The 27,104-nt window shown below is 44.7% G+C and overlaps 3 protein-coding genes and 1 pseudogene across 3 annotated transcripts; 1 reads left to right on the top strand and 3 right to left on the bottom strand.

Moving 5' to 3' along the window:
• Window positions 1–1,608: 1,608 nt before the first annotated feature.
• Window positions 1,609–3,275, top strand: LOC133916963 (24-methylenesterol C-methyltransferase 2). The gene has a single exon (XM_062360874.1). It carries the CDS (start codon window positions 1,824–1,826, stop codon window positions 2,916–2,918), a length of 1,095 nt encoding a protein of 364 aa, XP_062216858.1. The 5' UTR covers window positions 1,609–1,823; the 3' UTR covers window positions 2,919–3,275.
• Window positions 3,276–8,552: 5,277 nt separating this feature from the next.
• Window positions 8,553–11,314, bottom strand: LOC133916962 (pentatricopeptide repeat-containing protein At4g35130, chloroplastic-like). The gene has a single exon (XM_062360873.1). It carries the CDS (start codon window positions 11,272–11,274, stop codon window positions 8,905–8,907), a length of 2,370 nt encoding a protein of 789 aa, XP_062216857.1. The 5' UTR covers window positions 11,275–11,314; the 3' UTR covers window positions 8,553–8,904.
• A 1,592-nt stretch (window positions 11,315–12,906) lies between these two features.
• Window positions 12,907–15,542, bottom strand: LOC133914890 (uncharacterized; annotated as a pseudogene).
• Window positions 15,543–19,197: 3,655 nt separating this feature from the next.
• Window positions 19,198–26,310, bottom strand: LOC133916961 (aconitate hydratase, cytoplasmic-like). Its single transcript, XM_062360872.1, has 20 exons — window positions 25,983–26,310; window positions 25,764–25,871; window positions 25,160–25,320; window positions 24,558–24,650; window positions 23,773–23,958; window positions 23,538–23,699; window positions 23,180–23,324; window positions 22,896–23,038; window positions 22,766–22,822; window positions 22,600–22,679; window positions 22,445–22,520; window positions 22,022–22,207; window positions 21,683–21,750; window positions 21,490–21,608; window positions 21,298–21,419; window positions 20,877–20,975; window positions 20,281–20,757; window positions 20,079–20,177; window positions 19,740–19,982; window positions 19,198–19,462 (listed from the first exon to the last, which is right to left on the bottom strand). The coding sequence occupies exons 1-20, from the start codon at window positions 26,254–26,256 to the stop codon at window positions 19,394–19,396; spliced, it is 2,967 nt and encodes a 988-aa protein (XP_062216856.1). The 5' UTR covers window positions 26,257–26,310; the 3' UTR covers window positions 19,198–19,393.
• Between the last annotated feature and the right edge of the window lie 794 nt (window positions 26,311–27,104).

Here is a 27,104-nt window from a genome sequence, read left to right as displayed (position 1 = left end):
TTCTCGTGGCTCACCGCAAGACCTGATCTTGTGCTCTTCCTTCAACTGCAAAAGTAAAGGTCTCACAGAAACACTTGGTCATCACAGGGAGGAAACATAGCAGATTATCAATACGATTTTTCACTCACAAAAATGTCGATGACTCTCTAAAAAAATTGTCAAAAGTCAGTTTACCCAATATGTTTTGCTTCAAACTATTTAGCCCCTATTTCTTTATAAATGAATGTTTTTATTCCGGTTTCTTGTGTGCACAAGGTATACACTTAACTATCCATTATTATAAAGTTTGGCCACATGTAGTGAAATGGGTGTCAACATATAGTGCAAATTCATACAAGCAAAGTGATTTGTAAAGACAATCGAGCACAAAGTCTATTAATAAACATCTACTCATGCATCGTGAATATCTTCATAACGATTGTCTCTAGTATGCACATACCCACTCCATCTTCTCACTTGCTACCTCTTTTTTAGCAAGGCCTAGAAGTGAATCTAATGGTTTCTCTGGATATAACATGTATATAAGAGCTTAGTTTTACCTTATCCAACACAATATCATTCTTGCTTAATCATATAATCCAACATAATGCGTTTTCCCTAACCAAAACTTGAGGTCTAAGAGTTGAGTCTAAAATATATAGCCAATTTTCAAATAAATGTGCTACAGACTTTGGTGATTGTAAACCAAATGATATTTGAACGGATCTCCGAATGAAGTTAGCGAACTGGTATTCAACAAACATGTGTTGTATAGTTTCATTGTTATTACAAAACAGCCTTGCCATCGACATATTGCTATGTTAATACCAAATACCCACAGAGATTTCCCTCTTCTTCATAAAATACTCGCAGGGGTTTCCCTCCTCTTCATGGAACACACTCGCAGGTTGTCCCTCCCCGCTTGAGATCGGCCCTGATTGATACTAATTAATACCAAGTACTCCTTCACCTCGTTTATTAATTCACATCCCCTTAAGATATTTTTAATGGTGAGAGCTAGCTGCTAACTCTAATTATTAGAACATATTTTTAAAATTTATGTGATGTGTGCTCTATCTTAATACATCTCTCCTTTGTGAGGGGATCCATATAAATATTAAGATTTGTATTTTAATAGTTAGAGCTAGCTGTAAGCCTGTAGCTATTAGAACAATGGTGGTGAACAAAGCTACTTCCATTCCATCCAGTCAGATCAGACCACCGGCATAACGATCATCATCCTTTTGCAAAGAAACATTTCTGAAGCGACAGGACGAAGAGATGCTAGTAGTATATACCACTGCGATTCTGCAAGCGCCAGCCAGCGGTGAAAGGCCTGAACACATCACCGCACACAACACATGGCAGTACGGCAGGATGTCCGTGCCAACCGGCCACTCCTTTCGCATCTCCATCCGTGGCAGCACCAGCGCGCCCCACCTCGTGCCCCTGCCTGGTGCCAAAAACAATTTGGCTGGCTGGTCTCCGCTCTCCGCTGGACGGGTGCGTGGAGGCCACCACCGACCCTTTCCTCCACCAGCGCCTCCACGCGCGCGCACGGCGCGGCTCGGCGCTCCCCCCAAAAAATCACGGCCCTTTCCATAAAAAACTCGGCAGCCGCAGCTAACCGCGCCAGCCGTCCGATCAGATCGCGGCACAGCGCCGCAGGGGCACCGCGACGTGCGGCGCGAGCCAGCCCACACGCGCTCCACTCAAAATCCCCTCCTCCGCACGCTTATATCCCTAAGCCCACCCAAATCCCCCGCTGCTTCTGTTCATTTCATCCTCTTCCTCCTCGCCGCTCGTCAGGAGTCGAAGAGGGCCCTCACTTGTGTGCGGGCGGGATGGAGGCGGCGACGATGGCGTGGACGGCGGCGGTGGTGGGGGTGGGGCTGGTCTACTGGTTCGTGTGGGTGATGGGCGCGGCGGAGGTGAAGGGCAAGCGGGCGGTGGATCTCAAGATGGGATCTATCACGAACGACAAGGTGAAGGACAAGTACACGCAGTACTGGTCCTTCTTCCGCCGCCCCAAGGAGACGGCCACCACCGCGGCCTCGGCGGAGAAGGTGCCCGCCTTCGTCGACACCTTCTACAACCTCGTCACCGACATCTACGAGTGGGGCTGGGGCCAGTCCTTCCACTTCTCCCCCTCCCTCCCCGGCCGCTCCCATCGCGACGCCACGCGCATCCATGAGGAGCGCGTCCCCGACCTCCTCGGCGCCAAGCCGGGCCACCGCCTCCTCGACGTCGGCTGCGGCGTCGGCGGGCCCATGCGCGCCATCGCTGCTCACTCGGGGTCCAACGTCGTCGGCATCACCATCAACGAGTACCAGGTCAACCGCGCCCGCGCGCACAACCGCAAGGCCGGCCTCGAATCCCGCTGCGAGGTCGTCTGCGGCAATTTCCTTGAAATGCCCTTCCCCGACGCTTCCTTCGACGGCGCCTACTCCATCGAGGCCACCTGCCACGCGCCCAGGCTGCAGGACGTCTACGGCGAGGTCTACCGCGTGCTCAAGCCGGGCGGCCTCTACGTCTCCTACGAGTGGGTCACCACCTCGCTCTACCGCACCGAGGACCCGGAGCACGTCGAGTGCATCCACGGCATCGAGCGCGGCGACGCGCTCCCCGGGCTGCGCCGCCAGGACGAGATCGCGTCCATCGCCAAGGAGGTCGGCTTCGAGGTGCTCAAGGAGCAGGACCTGGCGCTGGCCCCCGCGCTGCCGTGGTGGACGCGGCTCAAGATGGGGCGCCTCGCCTACTGGCGCAACTCCCTGGTCGTCCGCGTGCTCACCATGCTCCGGATAGCCCCCAAGGGCGTGGCCGAGGTGCACGAGATGCTCTACGAGACCGCGCAGCACCTCACCCGCGGCGGCGAGACCGGCATCTTCACGCCCATGCACATGGTGCTCCTCCGCAAGCCCGCCGAGGAGGCGAAATAGTGTAAGACGACGTCGCCTTCATTTACCCACCCACCGCAAGGGGAAGAAGAAGAAGAAAAATAATCTCGCAGAGCAGCAGAGGTATGAAGAGCATGCTACTTGGAGAGCTTCAGGAGCCCGTAAATCAAATTTGATCTTTTAGAGGAGAATAGGAACCATGCTTCGTGTTACTCTTGTCTTGTTCGTAGCTTCCGGTTTAACTTATTTTGTTGGAGGATTTCGGGTTGGAGAGAGACGTGGTTGGGATTTCAATTTGTTTTCTCGCTCGATCGATGGATCCATCTATCTGTCATCATCATCATCAGCCATGTTTTGTCTGGAACAATAGATTGGAATTGGATTCTCTAATTGTTACAACTGCTGGTAGTGTGATTGTTTGGTTAGATTTGCACAGGCACGCGCTGCTCGGATCATCCTTGTACAGTAGTTCATACACTCGCCCCGCTGCGTAGGGCTCGTGTTGCGTTGCGTTGTGCGGTGCCGCGCACGCCGGCCGGCCGGCCAGGGCGCGGTGAAAAAGGTTAGAAACGACAAACATTCCGGCTCTTCGCGTTTACCTTATTTTACCCGGCCGCGACCACGAGCCAGATGGCCCCAAGGTTGCGTCGGATTTACTCTCTCGAAGCATGCTGCGAGCACCAAGCGGAGCGACGACGACGATCACGTCCTCTCGTCCTATGGCAAGTGGGGCCAGAGATCGGATCTGGAATTTTGTTTAAGCGATCCATCTGCAGGAAGTAAAAAAACAGGCCTGGGAATGGGGACAAGACGAGCACGTGAGCGCGTCACGGAGGCCGATGTTTGCCTTAGCTTTCGCCTTCTTCTTTTTTTTTGAAAAAAGTCTATTTTAATTAACTATTGTCTCAATCCGATTTTGCTCCTCAATCAGAAAATCAGTTACACATGCTCCTTTAACAATTAAAATATTTATTTTCCTCCCTAAACAGGTTTAGATAATGATTTTATTCGACGTGGATCATACGTGGCAATGGGTTTCACATGTCATATAACATCTCATCACACGTGGCAAGGGAGGTGCCATGGGCCCGTGCAGCGGCTCGAACAGGGGAGGCTATGTGGGGCAGGGTGCGGCTGGAGAGGGATGGCGGCATGCGTGCGGGCTCGCACGTAAGGTAGAGAGGGAGGCGGTTCTACATTGAAGCTAGGGGAGAAGGCGCGGAGGTCAATGCAGTGGCCCTCGGTGAGTTTGGTCACGTGCGATAGCGGGTACCAGAGGGGATGACTGCATGAAGCTGCTGCGGGGCAATGTCGGCGAGACAGCACGGCGAGCTCACATGCTTGCGCGACTATTCGTGGGCGGCGTGCTCGGCTGCACGGTGAGGTGCGACGGAGGGAGCACGCTAGAGACGGGCGAAGTCGAGATCGAGCTAACAACTTACTGGATAGACTCGAGCGGTGTCGAGGTGACTCAGCGGCAACGATCTCCTCTTGCTGAAGGAGGGAAGGCCGCTAAGGACAGCTCTCCACAGCATGTCGCAGGGCAGCCAGTGGTTCGAGCGAATTCCTGTGACCTCTAGGATGGTGTCAGCGCAAGCAATCAAGCGACAGTGGCCTCTAGCGGCATAACGACAACATGCGGCATCAAAGAAGTAGGTGCAACGATGCCAGCTTCTCTCGATGCATCGCAACAACAACCAATGCTCAGAGGAGCTCCGTGGTGTCTTGGGCCGTGACTATGCTATGGACGCGCGGTCGGGGTTAGGAAGCATCAGGTCGATCTCATGATGCTTTTCCGCCATGCATCCTTGTCGTCACCCACCGTCATAATCCGGCCGTTGTCGAGGTGTTGTGCTTTAGGTTCCTGGTGCTCTTGTGATGATGTAGATGTGTTTATTGCTTTGTCTAGTGGCATGTTGCTTGTTTCCATTTGGCGCCGTCGTCGGGTCCAAATCTGGCGAGCTCCTGTGCCTGCTTCACCACGAGTACGACATTGAGATTTCCCTAGCTAGGTTCACCTTGTTGAGTAGAAACCATAGGGTGCATTTCATCGTCATTCGTGCAACCCTGCTGGAGATCAATCCAATTCCAACGAGTCACTGTTGTTTGAAAGCTCAGCCTAGGGATTTTTCCTTGGGAGCCATAGTCCTTACCCGTCGAAAGACCAAGTGGGCCTTCATGTCCCACCTGCCAGCAACGGTAAAAGGGCTAGCTCACCATCTAAGTTGTCCTTATGTAAGATAAAATTACTATCAAAACTAGTTAAATAGGTAAATTATATCAGTTTAAATAGTTAGAGGAGATGATATATCTGATTTTACCGTTCGGAGTGAAAACATATTCCAACAATAGTTGAAGAGACATTATAGTTTTTTTTTTTTTTTTTTTTTTTTGCAGAGGCGGAAAGCTGACCCCTGTCCGGCCTTTGCTTTATCCGCGCGGGCGTGGCCCCTCATGCGCGCGCCAGTGGTCCGGGCCGGGAGCCGAGCGAAAATATCCGTTGGAGCATGCCAATGGCAGGTGGGGCCACCTCTCGTGTCAGCAGCGTGCAGGATCGGTCGCTGTCAGAGATGGATCACCTCTGTCTCTGCGGTGGCATGAGGTGTTTCAGACGAAAAACATGTCGTTTTCAGACGAGTCGTGCTTGTAAAACTTCAGATTTTCGAATTAGATACTAGTACCCTCATTGGTGCACTTGACCCTAGATTAAGCAAAGAGCAGGTAACAATTGTAATAGGCGATCTGGATCTCAGTCCTGCCCTGTTACGCCATCCGTACCAAGCATGAGTACCAGCTGTGCAGCAAGTCTGCTGAATCGAACTCCAGAAAGATTAGCCTAGAGGCAGATTGCAAATGGCAGCCATACATCTATTTTATCCGACTCTTTCGAAAAAAACATAAAGAAAAGAAGTTGGTAAGCTACAAGCAGGAGCAAGCAAAAGCGAGGCAGTTTCGTGCGTCGAATCAGAACTGCCAAGGAGTTACCGGGATCTTGATCTGCCCGGCTGTGACTCACATGCCTGCCTGCCTGTTGGGACTGGACTGGGCTGGAGGCTGTGAGGGAATATCTGCTGGCTTCGCAATGGCATATTACGTATCTAATGATGTCCCGATTTGGATTTGCAGTCGCCTCATACGAGTACACCACGAACCAAATGGTCCAGCGAGCTGCAGTGCTGTGCCGGCTTCCAATATTTTACTGCGCTCAGATTAAGTATCGCCAATTAGAGATTTCAACTAGCTGGCACCCAATCATCTTTATGGCAGCTTTCATTCGATCGTGAGCAGATGCCGTTTTTCTGATCAGATGCTTACAACTGTATCGGCTTTGGGTCACTGTCTGTCTGTCTGTCTTGCGTGAGATATGTTTTTCCCTGAAACAGTGGCACGCTACCATCTATACCATCTATTAAAGAAGAACATAGGTATTTACATTAACCGAACAAATACCGAGTGAAATCAGCAGAGAACAATAGCTAAAAAGAGAACAACGAAATACCGACAAACAAGAAGAAAAAAATAACACGTCACAGTGTGAGCTGATATCTGACCTAAGATTTGTTTAACATAACTCCCAAACCAGCTCCCAAGTAGAATCAGGGAGAGCCGAGGAGTTTTACCAAATGAAAATTTACAGTTTTCAGCTCACGAAGTGATTCCCTGATTCACTTTCTCTATAAAAAACACTTCTCTATAGAGTTTAATTTAGAGAATCACTTTTAACTATAAAAATATTTTTCTCAAAAAATCATTTTAAAATAATTTAAATCAGAAAAACTCTACCAACTTAGGTTCCCTGGAGCTGAGTCACAATAATAAACCATAGATGGCAAGATAACAAACCTAATGATCCAGGCTGTGGCTTCGCACATGGTTTGAAGGGGTTGTACGTGAAAAAAAAAGTATCTCCAGTTTTGGAGCTCTCTGGTGTTCCTACCGCTTTTGGAGCGTTGGCGACAGCTGACAAAGGAGATGGCCTCTTGTAACGAACGCTTGGCATTATTGTTTGACTTGTTGTGGTCGTCTAGCTGGCGTTTCGGATCGTCACTTCATGCAGGCTAATTTTGCATTATGCAGATACTCTTGAGGCTGAGCTAGTTGCATGCAAGGAGGACATCAAGTTAGCACTTTAGTATACATCATCGCCGATAATTGTAGAGACTGACTGTTACTGTTATTTGGCTAGTCACATTTCAAGAAAATGACTGTTTAACCATTGCCCATATGGTTAGAGATGTGAAACGACCATTCACCCATCAAAGGATATTGGCGGTAAAAAAAAAAGTTGACCAAAGCAAATATATAGCTAGCTATGAATTAACGAATCATGTCCGTATCTATTGTACTAATAGTACTTGGATAGAACACGAGGAGAGTGTTGTAGACGATTGTATTGCTTCTTGCTTTGGTTAATATATCCTTTTTCCATGAAAAAAAATCTAAAGACAAGGTCGAGAGGGCAGCCCGAGTCATGCTCATGTGCCACTGAGATGTCGGATGCCAGTAGTGTCTCTTGCGTTTTTTTTTTTTTTTTTGACCAAGTGCGCCTGTAATGCATATCGGTTTTAAGAAGATGGGAGTGCCAATGAACGGCTGGGACACGGCGCCAACAATTCTGAACTACTGATGCTTCAACAGACGCAGCTTTCATGGTGCAGTGTGATTCGAGTTCGTACTCTGTGTTTTCTGATCGCAGGCATGTGACACGTTTGCTGTTCATTTCCCTGTCGTCTGTGCTGTAAGCAGGAACAGGGTGCTCTGTTCAGGAAGGAAATACTGCTCTGAATGGAACCACTCGCTCGCGGCTAGTGTCGTTGGCGAGAAAATTAGTCGTCGGAAATTCAGCCAAAAGCAGGATTACGGGGTTCACAGGCTCATTACTAGGTAATAGTAGTATTAATCAGCGTGCAGAGCGGTCAGTAAGTAAGCAAGATGGTACGTTATGGTTCAGAGAAACCTCTGTGACATGGATGTACCTGAACTTGCCTGAAAGGAACCCGGCTGCTCAGGGATAGACTCCAGCAGTTTAGAAAGGGCAATGAAAATGTGTAGGTTCATTTGAGTTGCATCGCATCAATGGGGAACTAGGGGTGTGTTTGGCTATAGACCCTAAAAACCTGACCAAAATTTGGCCATGGTCAATGACTGCATCTTCTGAATTCCGACCCAACCCAAACACATACTCGAGCCATCCGGAGTCCAGCCCAACCCAATCGCATTCAGCTCAAGTACCAATCGCAGCACACGACCATGGCCGTAGCCGGACGCACCCGCGCCTCCGCCCTCCGCTGCGCCGAGGAAGCCGCCCACGCGATCCATCCACGAGGGGCCCGACACAATCGACGAGCTCCTTGACTGCCACCTCGCCAAGAAGCCCTCCACGTCCGCGGTGCTCCTCGGCGACGACGCAGCGGAGGCCGAGGCGCGGTGGCGGATGATGAGCTCGCGGCGGGAGGCGCTGGGCCTGTACCGGGACATCCTCGGCGCGACACGACTATTCACAAATCCAAGCATCCTGTACTTTTTGTTTAATCTTGTTGTATGCTGTCTATACACTTGATATGAAATGGTTCAAAGGATTGAGCCATCTCAAGCAACACTCCTCAACATGTTTAATTCTCCTAGCAAGAATTTGTAAGAGTAAAACAACTTTTCTCTAGCATTTTGATCGGTGTATGATGTTATCGTATAAAGAGTTACTTGTATTTCAGATTCACTTAAAAAGAATCGACTTTGTACATCATGCTACTTTCAATTGCTACAAAAGATGATGCTTACTTCGTGTCCAATGTCCAATGTGTGTAATCAGTAGTGAGTCACTTTTTTCCTGTCGCAGTTTCAAAGAGGGGCAAAAACTGTTCCCTCCAGCCACTGCTACCACTACTTAGGATTCCATTAATGCAAGTAGTAGCTTACCATCATACCTTGTGTCAATTTTCTGAAATGCCGGGTGTTTTGCATCCCAGGCGTTCTGTTGTTGTTGCCGAAATTCATTCGGGCAATGCATCAACCGTAGGTAGGTAACAATTCACCAGTAGTCACCACAGCAACAAGAGCCATCTGAAAATACGTGATAGATTTTTGTGTCGCCAACGACAATCTTCCGTCTCGAATATTTTGATATCAACTTGAGTGCATAATGACAGTTGTTGCATACACGCACATTCTTCTTAACAAGAATAGGGGTTCCAACCTTAGATGATATCAAACCAAAAGCAACAGCCAGCCTTACACTATGCTTATTAGGCATTACTGTTCTCCCTGGTGCATAAGGAACCGAATCACGGTGATTAATTGGGTCATCTAAAGTTTCTCCAATCTTTCTTGATAGAATATCAGACAATTCATGAATTGTCTCGCTCTGAGGGTGAGACATGTCCCCATTGACAAAACTGCACTCCTTGCCATGAAGCTCAACAAGGCTTCTTGCTTCCGTTCTTTGCAACCCCTTCTCCTTCATCAGAGATCTTATCCTCTCCACATCCTCCCACCTCCCAGCATCAGCATACATGGTGGACAGAACAACATAGCAGCCAGTGTTGTCATGTTCCAGTTGGAATATCTTCTCCGCTGCATATTCTGCTACATCTATATCATTCCTGTTCCTGCTTGCAGTTAGTAAGGAACCCCAAATCCTGGATGTTGGAGCTACTGGCATGTTTTCAATAAACTGCAACACCTCTCTAAGGTCACCTGCCCGACCCAGAAGATCAGTCATGCATCCATAGTGCTCAATCTGTGGAATCATACCATACTCTTGTTGCATTAAGTTGAACTGCAACCAGCCTTCTGTTGCCAAGCCTGAAACACTGCAAGCAGTCAACACAGAGACAAAGGTACTCTCATTTGGTTCTAAACCATTACATTTCATCTCATTGAACATTTCCAGTGCAGCCTTTCCCTGTCCGTGAATTGCATATCCTATAATCATCGTGTTCCAGGAGATTACATCCTTGCCTGACATTTTGTCAAAGATCTCCCTTGAGGCCACAACATCGCCACACCTTGCATACATATGCATAACTGCGTTCATAATGAGAGTGTTATCTCCATAGCCTAACCTGATAATGCAGCTGTGCATTTGCCTGCATTGTCTCAGTGACCCCAGCAAGACAAATGCTGGTACTACTGTCGACATGGTGAAATAATCAGGATAGAGAGGTTGATTGAGTAACTCCAGGAACAATGTGATGGCTTCCCTATACATTTCCTTGTACATGTAGGCAGCAATCATATTATTCCATGATACAAGAGTTTTGTCTGTTATCTGACCAAAAATCTTTTCAGATGACTCCACTTTGCCATCTTTGCCATACATCTCTAGAAGAGCAGTCTCAAGCACCACGTGAGGAAGAAACAGTCTTCGAATTACATAACCATGAACGCTCCTTCCATACAGTGAGCTTTCAGTTTGAGCACAGGCGGCCAAAAAATTGATAGCGGTGACCACTTCCACCTGGAAGCCCTCGGCTTTCATTTGCATGAAGCAATGAAATGCATCTGCAGGCCGTTCATTCAGCGCATACCCACCTATCATACAATTCCATGTCACCACGGTCCTCAATGGCATTGTTGCAAACACATTCTCGGCAGACGTAACTTCACCACATTTGCAATACATGTCAAGAAGAGAAGTCCCCACCTTGACATCCTGCTCCAGCCCGTGTCTGATGACATATCCATGGATCTCCCGCCCCTGCATCAATGCTGACTCCAAGCAGCAAGCCGCAAGAGCAGCTAATATCCCAATACTGTCATGCTGCACTTGTAGCGCATCGTTCATCTCCTGGAAGCATGCCAGTGCCAATTCCCCCATTCCGTTCGACACGTAACCATCCACCATCGTGTTCCACGAGACGATGTCACGCACTGGCATTCCGTCGAACACACTCTCGGCGTCCCCGACGAGGCCGAGTTTGTCATAGAACGCGACGAGCGAGTTGCCCGTGTACACGTCGTCCCCCAGACCGAGTTTGATCACCGCGGCGTGCACCGCGCGGCCCTCGTCGAGGCCGCCGACGCGCGCGCAGCACTTGACGACGATGGGAAAGGTGAAGCGGTCGGGGCGCGCGCCGGCCGCCAGCATGGCGCGGTAGGCCGCGAGCGCGTCACCCGGGAGGCCCGCGTCGGCGAAGCCGCGGATCATGACGTTGTGAAGGAAAGCGTCGGGGCTCCTGACGGCCGTGAAGGCGTCCACGGCCTCGTCCATGCGGCCCGCCGCGGCGTGGGAGAGGACAAGGGACTTGGGGCCGAGGCAGGGGATCCCTTCCCAGCTGCGCTTGCGCCCGAGCCGGGACGGGGGCGGAGGCTCCTTGGAGGTGGCCGCGGTGAGGTGTTGGGAGGCGCAGGTGTTGGAAGCATGGGCGGCGCGGGACGGGAGAAGGAGCGGCGTGGCCATGGGTGGGGGCGGGGCGGAGGGAAGTGAACCGAAGCGGATATTTGCGTGTTGGGGTTTTTCTAAGGGGAGAAAAATCTCGATTTATATTAAAAGCTAAATATGAGTTTTGAAAATCAGATATAAACGATTAAAAGAAAAGTTGAGGACGCCAGTTATCCTGACAAGTTTAGAAGAACCACTTAGACAACAAACGAAAGAAAATAAATTTAGAAGCTCAACTATCCAATTATATAGAGAAAGTTAAAGACCTTAGATCTCGTAAATATAAGACAGTAGCCCCTCAACCGAAGTAAAAAGACGCATTCACTCCGTGACCTCTAGTGTGACGTTGTCCACCTTGATCTTGTCATCTTCTTTGAGGATGATACTCCAATTCTGCACGAATAATATAGCAATGTGTAAGACTTCGTGCGGTTTGTATAGAAACTTTCTCTCGATCGCCATTTTATTCCTGTATCTCTACAAGACCCACACCAATCATACAAAAAGAAATAAGCCTAAAGAATACCCGGGAGCTAACTTGCGCATAAGTCAGCTACCGAGCAAGGGAAGCTGTTCCATCCAAAAACCTCTTGCACAACGCTTCAGATGCATTGAACGATCACACATCCAAAGAAAGTATGGTCGATCATCTCTGATTTACCACACAGAGCACATCTTTCACTCCATTTTCACCCCTTTTTAAGAGAAGTGGCAATAGGGAGCCTATCATGTAGCATTTGCAAAAAAATATTTTAATCATAAAGGGGAGTTTATAACGCTAGATCCTCTGAGCTCAAAACCCACTCAAAAATGAGGAATCTATATATAGATTTGGTGATAAATCATCTTGATTTATCTAAGACCCATAGGACATCATCCTCACCCTCATTGAAATGAACCTATTGCAATCTGCTAGACAAATCCTCCCACTATGAAATGTCACTTTCATTCAAGCTCCTATTAAATTGAATGTCTCAGCTCCCATCATCCTAGCATTCAGCCACCACAGCATTTTGATTAGCACACATACAGAAAAGGTCAGTGTATTGGGTTTTTAAGGGGTATCTCCTAGCCAAATGTCCTTCCAAAAAAAAGTTTTCATGCTATTGTTGATTTTGTAACAGGCCTCCAATGGAATAAAAGTTTGACTTTGTGCAGTCGTTGTCAAAACTAAGAAGTGTCTTTGTACTTAGAGGTGAAGAAATTTTCCATTTAGCATGTATTTGGCACTGAGTAGCTGGCACCAAGTTTCTTTTAATCCTTTGCCATTCATAACTTCCTCTAGAAAAACCCACTTAACCTTATCATATACTTTTTTAAAATCAATTTTAACTAGCACACTCTTTTGCTTGGTCCTTCTCAGCTCATGTGTTGGGTTTTTGCTTTCGCGGTTTATCCAATCAGGGAAGGGAGAAGAGGGAAGGAACGTGTGGAGGGGAAGGTGTTATCTGCGTTACTGCAATTCAAATGTCCTAAATACTTTGTGTTTTAGAGCGATATATATCTATTTCCATCTCATAGAGAAAAAAGTATAGAAATTAGCTTTCCAATACATAATTTCTACGAGCCATAAATACTTTGTGTCATGGTCATTAAACGTCTAAGACGATGTTGCCCATTGTGGAGCACTAGTAGGAGTGGCCTAAGTACACAGTTAAGAATTGAGATTACAAACATTTCAGACATACATGGTACAGTTTGTGCATTGACAAAACTTATCTCGGTCGTTGCAATGATTCACAGAAAATTATCAGCGACAAAACTCCAAACTGAACAAACGTGTTCAGATTTCTGTAACTTGGTTACCCCAGCAATTCTGAGGTGTTGTGTGACAAGAGATGTCATATATAAGTACCAACACATGTTTCAGAAAGAAGCAATTAGCCACATTGTTTCCTTTTCTGGGCCTGCAAAATCAACAAACCATCTATTAGTCCCAAGTATTCAACACATTCTATGTTACAGACTTTATCACGTAACGCAAGTACAAAACTACCAAGATCTAAAATGTATCCTTTGTTGTCCACCAACTGAAACACAAAACAGACAAGAGTGTGAGTCATATTTAATTACTACTAATTACCTCTTTAAGTTTCCGGAATACCGATGCTTCCAAATCATTAAATCCAGTTCCATCGATGTTGACTGTCCTCGATTCATGTGTTTGAGTTGACCTTGCTGGTAACCCACCCGATTCTTGAACAGGAGCAACAGTTTATGGAAACAGAGAAAAATGGTTCTGCATCGCTAATAGCTGTCAAAAGAGCAACAAATATTCGTTAGAGCTATTGCACAATGCAGAGTAATATAAAATTCCAAGACAGGAAATACAGTTCAGTAATGATCCCAAAGATTTATATTTTTTAAAACTGAAACAGGAGGGGAGGCTCCTACTGTGATTTTATAAATAAAAAGAGAGTTTATGTACAAGCAGGGAAAAAGAGAATGTACAACAACAAGAATCTATGATGTGCTCGTCATCTACCGAGTCTTAGATGATTTTGTCGATCTCCCTAGGGACGCTACTGCCTCTGTCTGTAGTCTGTAGGTCTAGATGTGTGTAGATGTGTGCGTAGGGTGTGTGAGTAGGTATGCATGTGTGAGGATTAGGTGTGCGTTTGCGCATGTTTAGATACTACAAGCTGTACCTAAATGAGAGCCAAAAAAAAAAAGAACCTACAACAGACTACTCGACCAATGTTGCATGGTAACTTTCAAGAATTGCTTTGCTCTCTGGATAACCAGTGCAAACTCATCCTTGTCTTCTCCAAGCCATAAGGATAAAGATGTAGAATTATTAACTACTGAAACATACAAACCACGCATAATTATATATGGGTTTGTGCACTTTGTAAAAACTGGGCTCATTCTCCTATCTTGCTGTGAATTAAAATGGCAAGTCACTATCCTAGGCTAGTATAAGATGCACATTTGCCCCTACCACCCGATGTAAAAATTCGGATCAAAGTAACACTAACGCATAAACATAAGTCTGGTAATTGATCAATGCAAGTCAGAAACTATTCTTCAAAGCCAAATGTGGAATGTAAAGAAACAGGACTTACTGCAGCTTCTCTGGTCCCCATAAATACAATTGCTGAGCCCCTACTCCTTGATGTCCTTGTCTTGATCACAATGTCTTCAACTCTGCCGAACCTCTGGAAGAACACCTCCAACTTTGTTGCAGTATAAGAATCCGCTCTCGCGTCCCATGAAACCTTCAAGGTCTGGCCCTTGTCTGTTTTCACCCCGTCTTGTGAGGCTCCACCCTTCTTATCTCCATGCGCCTGAACATATAACCAAGTTGTGGTCATTATCGAAATGTAATTATTAATCAATAAAAATCTATGACTGTTGAACCAGCCTCTTGCACAGCTTTAGCATGGACTCGATATGTACAACTGCAAGCATTGTCCCCTCTGATCACACTACTCACCAATAATCTTGAAGAAATGTGATGCTTAAGGTAAATAATAATTATAATTGTATATTGCATCCAAAGTAAGACATGAATCATAATTCACAAAAATCCGAACACCCAGGATCCCACATCGTAAAAGTTTCTAATCTAATTAAATGCAAAAACAATAGCATGACACAACGATATGCATCCCACCCAATTCAACAAACTATTGTAATTGAATCGATTTCCTAGAGCACAGAAACGTCAGACTTAAAGCGTTCCAGTTCCAGACCCTTACCGAAGTGGACGCGGCGCCTGAGGCGGCAGCCTGCTTGGCGGCGCGGAACTCGTCGACCTCGCATTGAATGTCGGCGGCCTTCCGCTTGGAATCACGCCTGGCAGCCTCGACGGGGTCGGCGGGCTGGCCCGCGGCGGCGGCTCGCTCGCGCTCCTCGGAGGGACTCGCCGGGGAGGAGCTTGTAGGAGCTCGAGAGGCGCTGGAAGTCGGCGGTGGCGTTGGGATCGTCGGGGTGCTTTTCGGGGTGGCGCAGCTGCGACTGCGTCCGGTAGGCCTTCTCGATCTGGTCGATGGTCAGCACCGCTCCTTCCTACCTCGATGGGAGGCAGAGTACCTCGTAGTGGTCGATGTCGTCCTCCTGCCCCGTCGCCACTATGGACCCGCAGCCTCAACCGCCGAGGTGGTACCCGATGAGTTGCCGAGGCGTTGCCCGAGGCGCGCCCTGCTCACCTTCGCCTCCACCTCGCGGATGGCGAGCGTCGCGGTGAGCAACGTGAGGTAGGCGACGGGGCCGCCAAGTGGCGGAGCCACGATAATAGGAGAGCCCAAACATTGCCAAATGGGACATTCGGGCCAGCCCGGCATGGATCCGGCTTGGCACGGTCCGAACGGCCTATCTACTGTAGCGGGCCGTACTGTGTCGGCCTGCGGGCCTCTTTCTCGGCCTACGGCACGGTCTGTCGGTGACCGTGTCGTGCCGGGTCGGCCTGGGCACGATTTCGGCCCGGCGATCCAGTCGACCCGATGGACCGAAATAGATAAAAAATATATAGAAAATAGATAAAAATATAAAAAATAGCTATAAAATTAAATATATATATAAAAAGAAAATAATCGGGTATTTGCGTGCCGGCCCGGATCGTGCCGGGCTATGCCGTCCTAGGCTGGGCCGTGCCCGTGCCAGCCCAACTCGGCCGGGCCGTGCCGTGCCAGCCCGGCCCGTCTCGACTCGGACACGGCACTGTAGGCACGGCCTATTTAGACGTCTTTAGGAGAACCTAAGCAAACTTTTAAGCAATAAATTATTAATAAAAAATATGATCTAGTTAATAAATCAACATTCAAATATTAAATTTTCAATAGAAGGAAAATATGTTCACAAATAGATACTCAATGTTCAAATTTCGAACTAATGCTTGATTTGCCTTTAATTGAATTTATTTCAATTGACATCTATTTTAATTGGAATTGGTATCTCTTATGGGTATGCAATTGATATTTTTAAAATTTTAATTGATATTCTTACTATTGCATAAATTTTAATTAGTATTTCTTTTCGAAATCTCATTTGGCATATCTTTGAACCCCTTTGACCTATTGTATATCATAATCTCCTCACATGAGTCATGTTTGGATAACTGCATTTGAGTTCACTCAAATGATGCGAAATGCATATATCATGAGGAGTTTACACTATATATGGTCATGCACTAGCTTTTAATAATTCTTTTTATTGGATAGGGCTAATGTGTTTTGAAGAGAATTTCTTCTTTTAGCAAGTCCTTCTAAATTCTTACCAATTTGATGTTAATTGGAGGAGAATTAGTTTCGATGATTTCATTTTGACATTGATGTAAATTGGAGAAGAATTTGGACTAGATGTTATATTTTGTAAGAGAGTTTGCTTACGAGAAAAATTTATAATCTCTTATGTTTGTAAAGAGGATGTCATTTTGGGGAGCTTCAAAAGTAAAACCATGCAAACCTTTTTTTTTTAAAGCTTTTGCTTTGCTTGAACATATTTATTTTCATACATACTTTGCCTTGCTTTCTTTATATGTATACTAAAAACTCCACTAAAATTTGATATAGACAATATATACAATGATATTCAAGATTCACTCACGCATCCATAGATTGTGGGGAAATTTACCATATGTATATTGATTTTTACTAACATCAAAACCTTTTGTGGTGTTTGATGCTAGTAAAACTAATTTTGGTAATTTCAAATATCTTTGTGATGTTTGATGTTTTCAAATCTTGTTCTTTGTATACATTCGTCTTCGGATTACATGTATACTTAGAATTTTTTTTAAAATCAAATATAACCATCCAGTGAGACTATCATTAATTACCAAAATAGGGGAGATTGAAAGTACATCTAGCCCTTATATATGATTTTAGTAATTAATGATAATACTTATAGACTAACAATATTGTTGAGAATTGTTAGTATGTTGTTTCATAAGTTCTCAACAGAGATGTAAAAAACTCTAGTGGATGTGTCTAAACTTTAAAAAATAAATAACGTGACTCATCTCTTGTTTCTTGTTCTTGAGTTCTTGCTCTTTATTTATACATATTACTCGATCTACTTTTTATAAAGTTTTAGCTACAGGTATTTGGTGAAATAGGTTGGAATAAATATATTGGTGTTGGGTAATTTATGGATTTCATCTATGTTATATTGCATAGATATCTCTTGAGTTTTTCCTGAAATCTCTAGAGTATCCGTAGATTTCTACGAAATGTTCGCATTTTTGCGGAGATTCCAGAAAAATTTACGGATTGTCCGCATATTACTAATCCGTTACATTTAGTTTATAAATTTTTTTAGAATATGTCTATTCACCTCCCCTTTATACGATATTGTTATCCTTTCAAAAATATAGTTTCAACAAAACGATTTTAAGATAGCACCATTCAACCTGATCATAGGCCTTTGTCATGTCAACTTTCAGAGCAAAGAAAGGGGTCTGGGAGCGTTGCTTTCAAATGGAATGCAAGCACTCATAAGCAATTAGCACATTATCGGTGATGAGCCTTTCAGGTACAAAAGCACTCTATTCTTCCAACACTATCTCCGACCAGATCAGTTTTAGTATGTTGGATAGCACTTCAGAAGCAATCTTGTATAGCATTTTTCATTACTATTACGATGTCTTTTTTTTTAATTCTAACCGTTACTTTATTTACTGTCTTTTATTATTATTTTTATACATAACCATCCGAAAGACAGAATACCTCAAATTTAAGTTTCTCATCCTATCCGTAACACTATAGCTACAGTGTACAACCCCTGCTATAAATAGATCCGGAATAGCAGAGACGGCATCCGTGTCTAAACAGTGATGCGGCTGTCGTTTGATAGCATGCACACGCGTCTACCTATCTTGTGTGTCCTCGTTTAGCGTCTTAGGTCATCTCTAGTAGCTATCTTAAATTTTTATCTTAAAAATACTATTACAACATTCCCTATTACTATTACAGTATCCCTTATTTTTTTATCTCCAGCAGTCACCCTATTTCCTACCTTCTACTACTCCTTTTCTCTCTCTGATACTGCTGTCGGCCTCTGTGAACAGTACCGCTACAGTGCCCTCCGGACCCACTGACATCATTGTAGACAGCACTGCTATAGCGATGCGTCTGCTACAGTAACCCACAAAAAGCAGACCAACCCTCACCCTCCGCAACACTGTAGTGGTACTGTGCGTCACTGTGGCGTGTATCTGCTGCAGATTGATTCCCAGTTCTACAGTACCCTCAAGTACTGTAGCACTGAATAACCCTACTGCTGCTGGAGTTGGCCTTACATGCTGTCTGCACGTCTGCCTATCGCCGCAGGAAGCACCGCTTTGGCACTCTGCCGGTTACAGGAGCTGGCAATCCGGGATTGTCGCTCATCGGTGGGACTCAAGGTAAGAAAATTCTCATCTCACGCACCATGCACGAACCTATTCTTGTCTTCTTGTTCTCAATCGATGCAACTTGCAAGCGAAGTAGAAAACAGCCAAATAACTCTTTTACGCACGAACCTGTTCTTTCATATTTAATCTGTAAGATTTGCAATTTTGCAATAAATTGTAAAGCGTCAATTGAGAGCATGGGTTAGGGTCTTGAATTATTGTAAGTTCCACACCATTATATCTGCAATTTAGCTAATGGATGAGTGTACATGTGATGGGGCACACACACTTGAAATGCAAAAGATTATATATTCTTATTGCAACAATCCAACAAAAAACTACATATTCTGTCCTTGCGAACGATCATATGCTCGTAGTATTTTTTATTACAACAATATATATTTATATTGAACACAAAACCTGCATTGTACCAACCATACGGTTTTCACAACAATTTTTTCATTACAATTGTAATCCAATTTATATTCAACTAAGGATTGTTGAAGTAGCAATGTATACATAAATTTTTTTAAAATAGTTTGGAGATGACAAGGGATTAGAATTGTTATGCTCTATAGCAAAGTAAAGAAATATGTAGAACATAGATATTTTGCAAAGTTGCAACATTATTAACGTGTCTTAAAGAAGACAAATGGTCAGTAGCTTACAAAATTTTTGACATAAAGTTCTCTGCGAGTATCTCAGAGGTTATTATTACAAGTACTCTTCAAAAATGGGGTGTGCTAAACAAACCATTTACACCAATTACGAGTCACAACATCGGAATCGTCTCAATAGTACAATCTACTGTTCCACCATCTTTCTGATGACATATGGTAGAATGCCACCATTGTCGTAATATGCAAGCTCCACCTGAACAGAGATAACAAGGCAACATCAGCAACCAACCAGTATGGTTAATCACCATCAGCATGCGAACGCGCTCCCAGCGCGTTGGTAGCGCTCGAGGTGGCGGGAGGCTGGGTCGGGGATTCGACCCCTGCCTTTCGCATCGAGTGGTACGAGCGCTACCCGCCCGCGGTTCAGGTTTTAGGGAACCACGGGTGCGTATCAGGGGGCGTGTATAGCGTGCGTTTTAATCTAAAAAAATCACCATCAGCACGTAATGCATGGGAAAGAACAATCATACCTCAGTGTCGAATCTGAGTGTGCAAGTGAATGACTTCCCATCATCAGTTGTCACACTAACATCTTGGCCAGGCTTGATGTCACTTACATTGGCCGGAAGGTGGATCGTGTAGCGCTCACGGCCTGTTAACCCAAGGGTGTCTGCATCCTCCCCTGCCTTGAAACATAGAGGGATGATTCCCATGCCAGCAAGATTGCTACGGTGAATCCTCTCAAAGCTCTTTGCTATCACAGCCTTTACTCCCTGCAGTCGCCAAATGAAGGTACCCAATCCCATTAGTAAGAAGAAAGAGGTTAGTTAATGGCCTAGCTGAAGAAACTACTGCAGAAGCAACGTTACCTGCAGCATTGGACCCTTTGCAGCCCAATCCCGAGAGCTTCCACTGCCATACTCGGCACCAGCCAGGATTATAGTATCATGCCCTTCATTCTTGTATTTCTGTAGAAGCACCCAAAAAAAATTGAATGGAAATCAAATTTGTATGCTGCTAGTACATAGATTGTATCACTGGACAGCAAAATATGGATTAGGAGTATATTACCATAGCAGCATCAAAAACAGCAAGCTTCTCTCCAGATGGAATGTGGATTGTTTTCGGTCCAACCTCACCCTTCAAGAATTTATTCACAAGGCGAATGTTGGCAAAAGTTCCCCTAGCCATGATCTCATCATTTCCTCGTCGGCTACCATATGAGTTGAAGTCCTTTTCAACACCACGTTCCTTTAGATATTTTGCAGCTGGGCTGTCTGGGTGGATGTTTCCGGCAGGGGAGATGTGATCAGTTGTGATACTGTCGCCAAAATTCAGAAGGCAATATGCATCCTTCACAGGCCGTGGGCCAGGAGGGGTCATTGTCATATCCTTGAAATAAGGAGGTTCATGTATGTACGTGGATGACGGATCCCAAGGGTACAAAGTGCTTGTTGAGACTGACAGCTCATTCCACATAGGATTTCCTTTGGTGATCGCCTCATATGTGCTCTTGAACATGTCAGGGAGTACACTTGACTTGACAACCTAGCAGAATTAAAAGCACAAGCATGAAACATGTTCTGACTCTTAAAAGGTGTCACAAAGCAAGTAAAAAAGAGTTCAGGAAAAGAAATACAGTCAAAGTTGCAGTGCTGGGTGCTGACCTCAGCTATCTCTTCCGTGGAAGGCCAAATGTCCCTGAAGTAAACCTCTTTCCCATCTTTCGAGGTGCCGATTGGTTCTTTCTCAAAATCAATATTAACCTGAGCAAATGTAACTGTTTAGTGAATGAAAAACGTAAACGACAAAGAAATAACATGGAAGGTACTCATAATCCCTGCTTTTTGATTTGCTTCCGAGACTGCGGCTTTAAGAGTTCCACTGATTAGTCTGTTTCAGCTAAATAAATCGTATTGCTCATTGTATTATACCAGCATTTGTGATGATCAGTAAGGACGGTCTTCCCTTAAAATGGGCAGGATAGTCAGAAACTAGGAACAGAATGCAAGAGTTGGTAAGCAACATTTTTTTTACTGAAACTACATAAAGGACAGTAGCACACTAGAAACAGGTCCTCCCACTTACTGTGCCAGCCAAGGCATAAGCCACTACTAGTGGAGGCGAAGCAAGGTAATTTGCTCTGGTTAATGGATGCACACGTCCTTCAAAATTCCTGTTTCCGGACAATACAGCAGCAGCAACAATATCTGAAAAAAGAAGAGGGAAGATAAGCAATGTGCTCTATTCACAACTTGTATCCAATGATGTTAAAATCACCATTTTCAGAAATTGCAGCAGACACAGATTCATCAAGTTCTCCGGAATTTCCAATGCAGGTTGTGCAACCATAGCCAACAATATGGAAGCCGAGTTGGTCGAGATATTTCTGCAAACCACTGCCAGAAAAACAAAGAGTTACAAAGCCTGACAGTACAAGATAAGAATTCGAGTTCATTGAAGCAAGACTCACCTCTTATCCAAGTACTTCTTCACAACTCCAGAACCAGGTGCAAGGCTTGTCTTAATCCATGGCTTTACCTGATTGACACGAACCAGTGTTAAACTAAAGGATGGTTTTCATAGCATACATAGACCAAATGCAGCATTGAATTTTAAATTTCCAATAATAATAACAGAAAACTGAAATGATTTATCTGGGACAATAGCCAAAAAATTTAGCCTGGAACCAGGTATAAACCAAACCAACAGAGTTCTTTTGTTTTGAAGCAGTGCATCAATATTGAGCCAAGTTAGCCAAGGTAAAATAAGTAGAAAAAAACAAGCTGGAAGATGAAGTCAAGAACCAAACCTCCAGGCCTAATTCACAAGCCTTTTTGGCAACCAAAGCAGCTCCCAGCATTACATTAGGATTTGATGTGTTAGTGCAACTAGTTATTGCCGCAATTACAACATCACCATGCTTCATCTTTGCAGGAGTCCCATGGAACGAAAATTCTGCAACTTTGCCCTGTGATTCTTTGGGGACAGCAAAACCCTGCAATATGGTTGCAGTGAGCATAGGAACAAGGAAATGGGAAACAAAGTACAGAACAATATCAATTATAAATGGTTTGTATCTGTATCCTACTATTCTGTGCAATGTTAGAAATATGGAACAGCTCCAGTCATTTATTTGATATAATTGATAAGCTTGCAAGACGGTGATCAGTGGAATATACACAATAAGCATAGTTGGGAGTGATATTGCGATCCATACAGAGGGAATCCTTACCTTGAACCCTACATCGGTGTCCAAGCAAGAAAGCCAATCTGACTTCATGTTCTTCAATGTCACACGATCATGAGGCCTGTTGAGAAGGTCCATCAAATTCATTACTGAATGAGGATAAAGATATGCGAATAGCATGACTAAATCAAGTACGTTACCGTTTTGGTCCTGACAGACATGGTTCCACCTCTTCCAGGTTAAGTTCTAGATAAGATGAATATACTCTTTCAGCTTCAACCTACATTCAGGACAAAGTCAGTAAAACAATAGGCATGTACCGAAGTACCAGCATCTGCTTCTGCTCAACAGATGACAGACACTGACCTGGTTGTAGTCAACGAACATCTTATTGGCACGCAGGTAGGACTCTACCATGGCCACCTAAAATATACAACAACCAACATTAGAAACAAGTGCATAGGACACAGATAGACTACTGCCGCTAAAAGCTTACTGTATCATCACTTCTGCCAGTCAACTTTAAGTAGTCCAATGTCTTTCCATCAACTGGGAAGAAACCCATAGTTGCACCATATTCTGGTGACATGTTTGCAATAGTGGCCCGATCAGCAAGTGACAATTCGCTCATACCTTGCCCTGAGTTTTAGAAGTTCAGATACATAGAATTAGAGAAGCTCTTAATAAAAGGAAATTTAGAAGTTCAGAACTTCAGATATATAGCATTAGAGAAGCTCTTAAAAAAAGGCATTGATTAAAAAACAAAGGCACTATGATTACCATAAAACTCAACAAATTTCCCAACAACACCATGTTTCCGAAGCATTTGAGTTACTGTTAGAACCAAATCTGTGGCTGTAACTCCATTCCTCAGCTTGCCTGATAACTTGAAGCCGACAACACCTGGCAAGACCATGCTCATTGGCTGCACAAAGAGCCACATTCAATACAGAAGCTGTCGAAGCAGATGGTCAACCAAAAAATGATACGTAATAAAGAGAAAAGGTATGTGTACATAATATTACCCAGGCTCAAAGTTTTGAACTAAAGGCTCAAAGTTTGCAATTGTCACACCATTAAATAAAGAGAGAATGAATATCAGAACCGCAGACTTTTTAGATATTGACATTTACTTCACCTGACCAAGCATTGCAGCTTCCGCCTCTATACCACCAACTCCCCACCCAGCAACACCGAGACCATCTATCATAGTCGTGTGAGAGTCAGTCCCTACAACGCTGTCAGGGTAAAGGATCCCACCATTGTTAAACACAACCCTGGCCAGATATTCAAGATTCACCTAAAAAATGAAATGGGTGTTAAGAGTTTTGAAATGGTAAAATCAACTCTGGTGGAATATTAATTATATCTACCTGGTGGACAATGCCAGATCCAGGTGGAACGACAAGCATGTTGCGGAATGCAGAGGATCCCCATTTCAAGAACCCAAACCGCTCCTTGTTACGATGGAACTCTAGCTCCATATTTGCCTGAACAGCGTTTTGTGATCTTGCCACATCGACTTGTACTGAATGGTCAATAACAAGGTCTACAGGTACCTGTAAACAAAATACATGTCATATAGTACATTCAGCTATATCAGCAAAAATAAACAGGCACAAGCATCAATTTGCAATATCTATATGCATGCTAGCTACATTATGGGGATGTGTGGGGAAAAGCAACATTAGAGGATAAAAATTAACTGGAGGGGAAAGGACTTCACAGAATTACTTTCAAAACTCCATTCAATCAACCCAACATCCAGAACATGGCCTCATCCGATTCAAAGGAAAATCGAACTAGAGAAGACAGTTCCAAGAAAGACTGGCCAATAGCGTACATGCATTAGAAATTAAATCACAAGCATGATGTACATCATTCTATTAAAGAAGGTAACACCTATTGTTGTTAATTGTAATAATAATGATAGAATTTCTTAAATAACACAAAATCGTTCATATACAGGCAAGATTCCTAGCAGTTCATACAACCGTAAAGGTTCATTGCAGTTCATAAAACATAGATGCATCGCATTCTAATTGATGGCATACTGAAGGATAAGTTGTAGAGCACATCAGCCACACGTTGCAATAAAAAAAATGACAGAACACCAAGAAGAGAAGATTATAATATCAGCATTGCGCTATTAACTCACCAGAGGATTAATTTTGTTTGGGTCGCTGCCAAGTTTGCTCATAGCATCCCTCATGCATGCAAGATCAACAACAGCCGGGACACCAGTAAAATCCTATCATTCAGACAACAGGTAAAAGTGAGCAGACTGAGTCATCAGTGAACTAGCCTCAACAACAAAATCATAACATTTCGGAAAGCAGAACATAGAATCACATCAACTACACCTCATCGAAGTAATATCAGACTTAGATAAGCAATATATCTAGCTTTAGCTAGCACTTGCCAGATTAGAATAGAACGGTGTTGACCTTTAACCACTGTTATAACTTATGAGAACAGGAATACAATATGGAAATGCAATGCCACCTACACCTTCTGATGTTGGCGTCTATCATCAAACAACCCAACAGACAGTACCAATCAAACACCCCACCGATTGGCTCATCGGCAAAAGATAAACCATGGGGAACTCCACTTTCTCGATAGGATAGAAAAGTGGAGCTACAATTGCAAGATTCCTTCCATGAAAAGCTATTGACAGGAATATTTCCAGCTCATAATCATTCTATCCACAGAACTTGGAATAAAAGGGAAATTTGAGAGATGTTGCAAGATCAGTACCTGGAGGAGGACACGGGCTGGCTTGAACGGGATTTCAACTTGCTTTGGTGCACTGTTCTCCCAGTCCAAGATCTTCTCAACATCCTTCCCAGTGACCTGAAAGTCATCGCAGTTTCTGATTGCCGACTCGAGAAGAATCCTTATAGAGTAGGGGAGCCGATCTGACAGGAAGAACCAAATACATGGATCAAATCATAAATATTTTCAGATAACTCAGCCATAGAAACGGATAGAAACCTACAAAACTACATGGGGAAAAACCAAAAAACAATAACGCGTCCAACAGATATGTCAACATCATCATCACAGACAATTCGCACATCAAAAACACATCAAGCCTTCCATGTTTCACCTCCAGCATTACGCAGAACACACCATTAGAGTAGATCAGAGACTCTGAACCTCCGAATATGACCCACCAATTCATCCACCAAACACGTTACACACAATTGACCCACGGAAACAGATCGAAGCGTACAAGCCTCGTGAATTCTCAATTCACCCACCACAAACTTAGGATCAAACCACATCATTACCACAATTGAACAAAATTGCATCAAAATAGAGTACCAGAGCATCCAAAAATCCTCTGCAACAAACTCACCAATCCGCGGATCGGAGAGCGCAGGCAGGCTGTAGTACTTCCCGAACTCCTCCCCGCTTCCCGGCCTCCTGAGGTCCGTCAGGATTTCATCGTACGAGTTCCTGGTCGCTGGAGAGGAAAAAACACACAAGCCGAGACAGAGACTCAATCAGAGAGGGAGCGACCCAAACCCGATGCAATATTTTGACCCAGTCTGCCCATCCAAGTCGCAATTCATACCCGCGGAGGCGAACCGGCGCTCGAAGACGGCGGCCGCGGACGAGACGGAGCGGGCGGCGGCGCGGTGGCCACCGAAGAGGCGGCCTGCGAGGCCGGACGCAAAGGGCGACGCCAGGTTGGGCCGCGGGCTTGTGATTGGGCGGGAGGGAGGAGACGAGGACGACGGGGCGGCGTCCGAGGTGGGCCTGGAGATCGCTGCTGCTGCGGCAGCGGAGATGCGGGTTGAGGAGCTGGTGGTGGAGCGGGAGAGGAGGGAGCTCGTGATGGGAGGCATGGCTGCGACCCAGCCTAGAGTGGAGGAGAGGGAGGGGTGACAATCTGGCAAGTGGTGGGGGACGGGTTTATATAGACGACCGCGAATTTTGGGAGAAAAAAAAGGAATCGCGTGGTGGGCAGGCGCGGGGCGAGCGGCCGGTAGCGTTGCCGCGGTGGGTTTCGTTTTGGACTCGCGGGTTGTAAAGGGTAATATTGGCTGTCCTCATGGTCTTGCTACAATCTTTGGTTTTATAAAATATCGGTCGGCATTGTAGTACAAGTGGGAATATGTTCCGCAAACTATCTATGTGGAGAAAAACAAAGCATATCAGTGTATTGCCTTTGCAACAATAGAAAAGTACAGTCATCTGATCGAATGTTTTATTTGTGCTTCATGATAGGCCTTTTTCAATTCGTGGTAGACATGAATAATACTATGTGCTTAAAAAAGAAAAAAAATGTTAAACATATATATATATATATTGTAATTTTTAATGTAAATAAAGATTATAAGTACTTAAATAAGATTAATTATTTTTAAAGTAAACACTTCATCCTCTATCTAATCACATATGTCAGTGCCCATAAACACATCCTCTAAACACCAATTATACATTCTCTTATAAATCCAAAATATTTTTATCACGAAAAGATTTCTGCATTATTTGTTGCAAATATTTTTATCACGAAATGATTCCTGCATTATTTGTTGGTGCAGGTGGAAGACAAACGGCACTTCACTTGAGAAAGATGCGTTATCTGATAAGTTCAGATTGCATAAGAAAACAGAGGAGAACAAAGCTCGTTTCGCTTCCTCGACGTCCCAATTTTATGGCAAGTATACTCTGTCTCTAACATTCGAGTTGG

Source organism: Phragmites australis, chromosome 4, assembly GCF_958298935.1.
Source record: "Phragmites australis chromosome 4, lpPhrAust1.1, whole genome shotgun sequence".
NCBI classification, from domain to species: Eukaryota; Viridiplantae; Streptophyta; class Magnoliopsida; order Poales; family Poaceae; genus Phragmites; species Phragmites australis.
The sequence above is the reverse complement of the archived record's forward strand: the minus strand, read 5'-3'. Positions and strand labels throughout refer to the sequence as shown.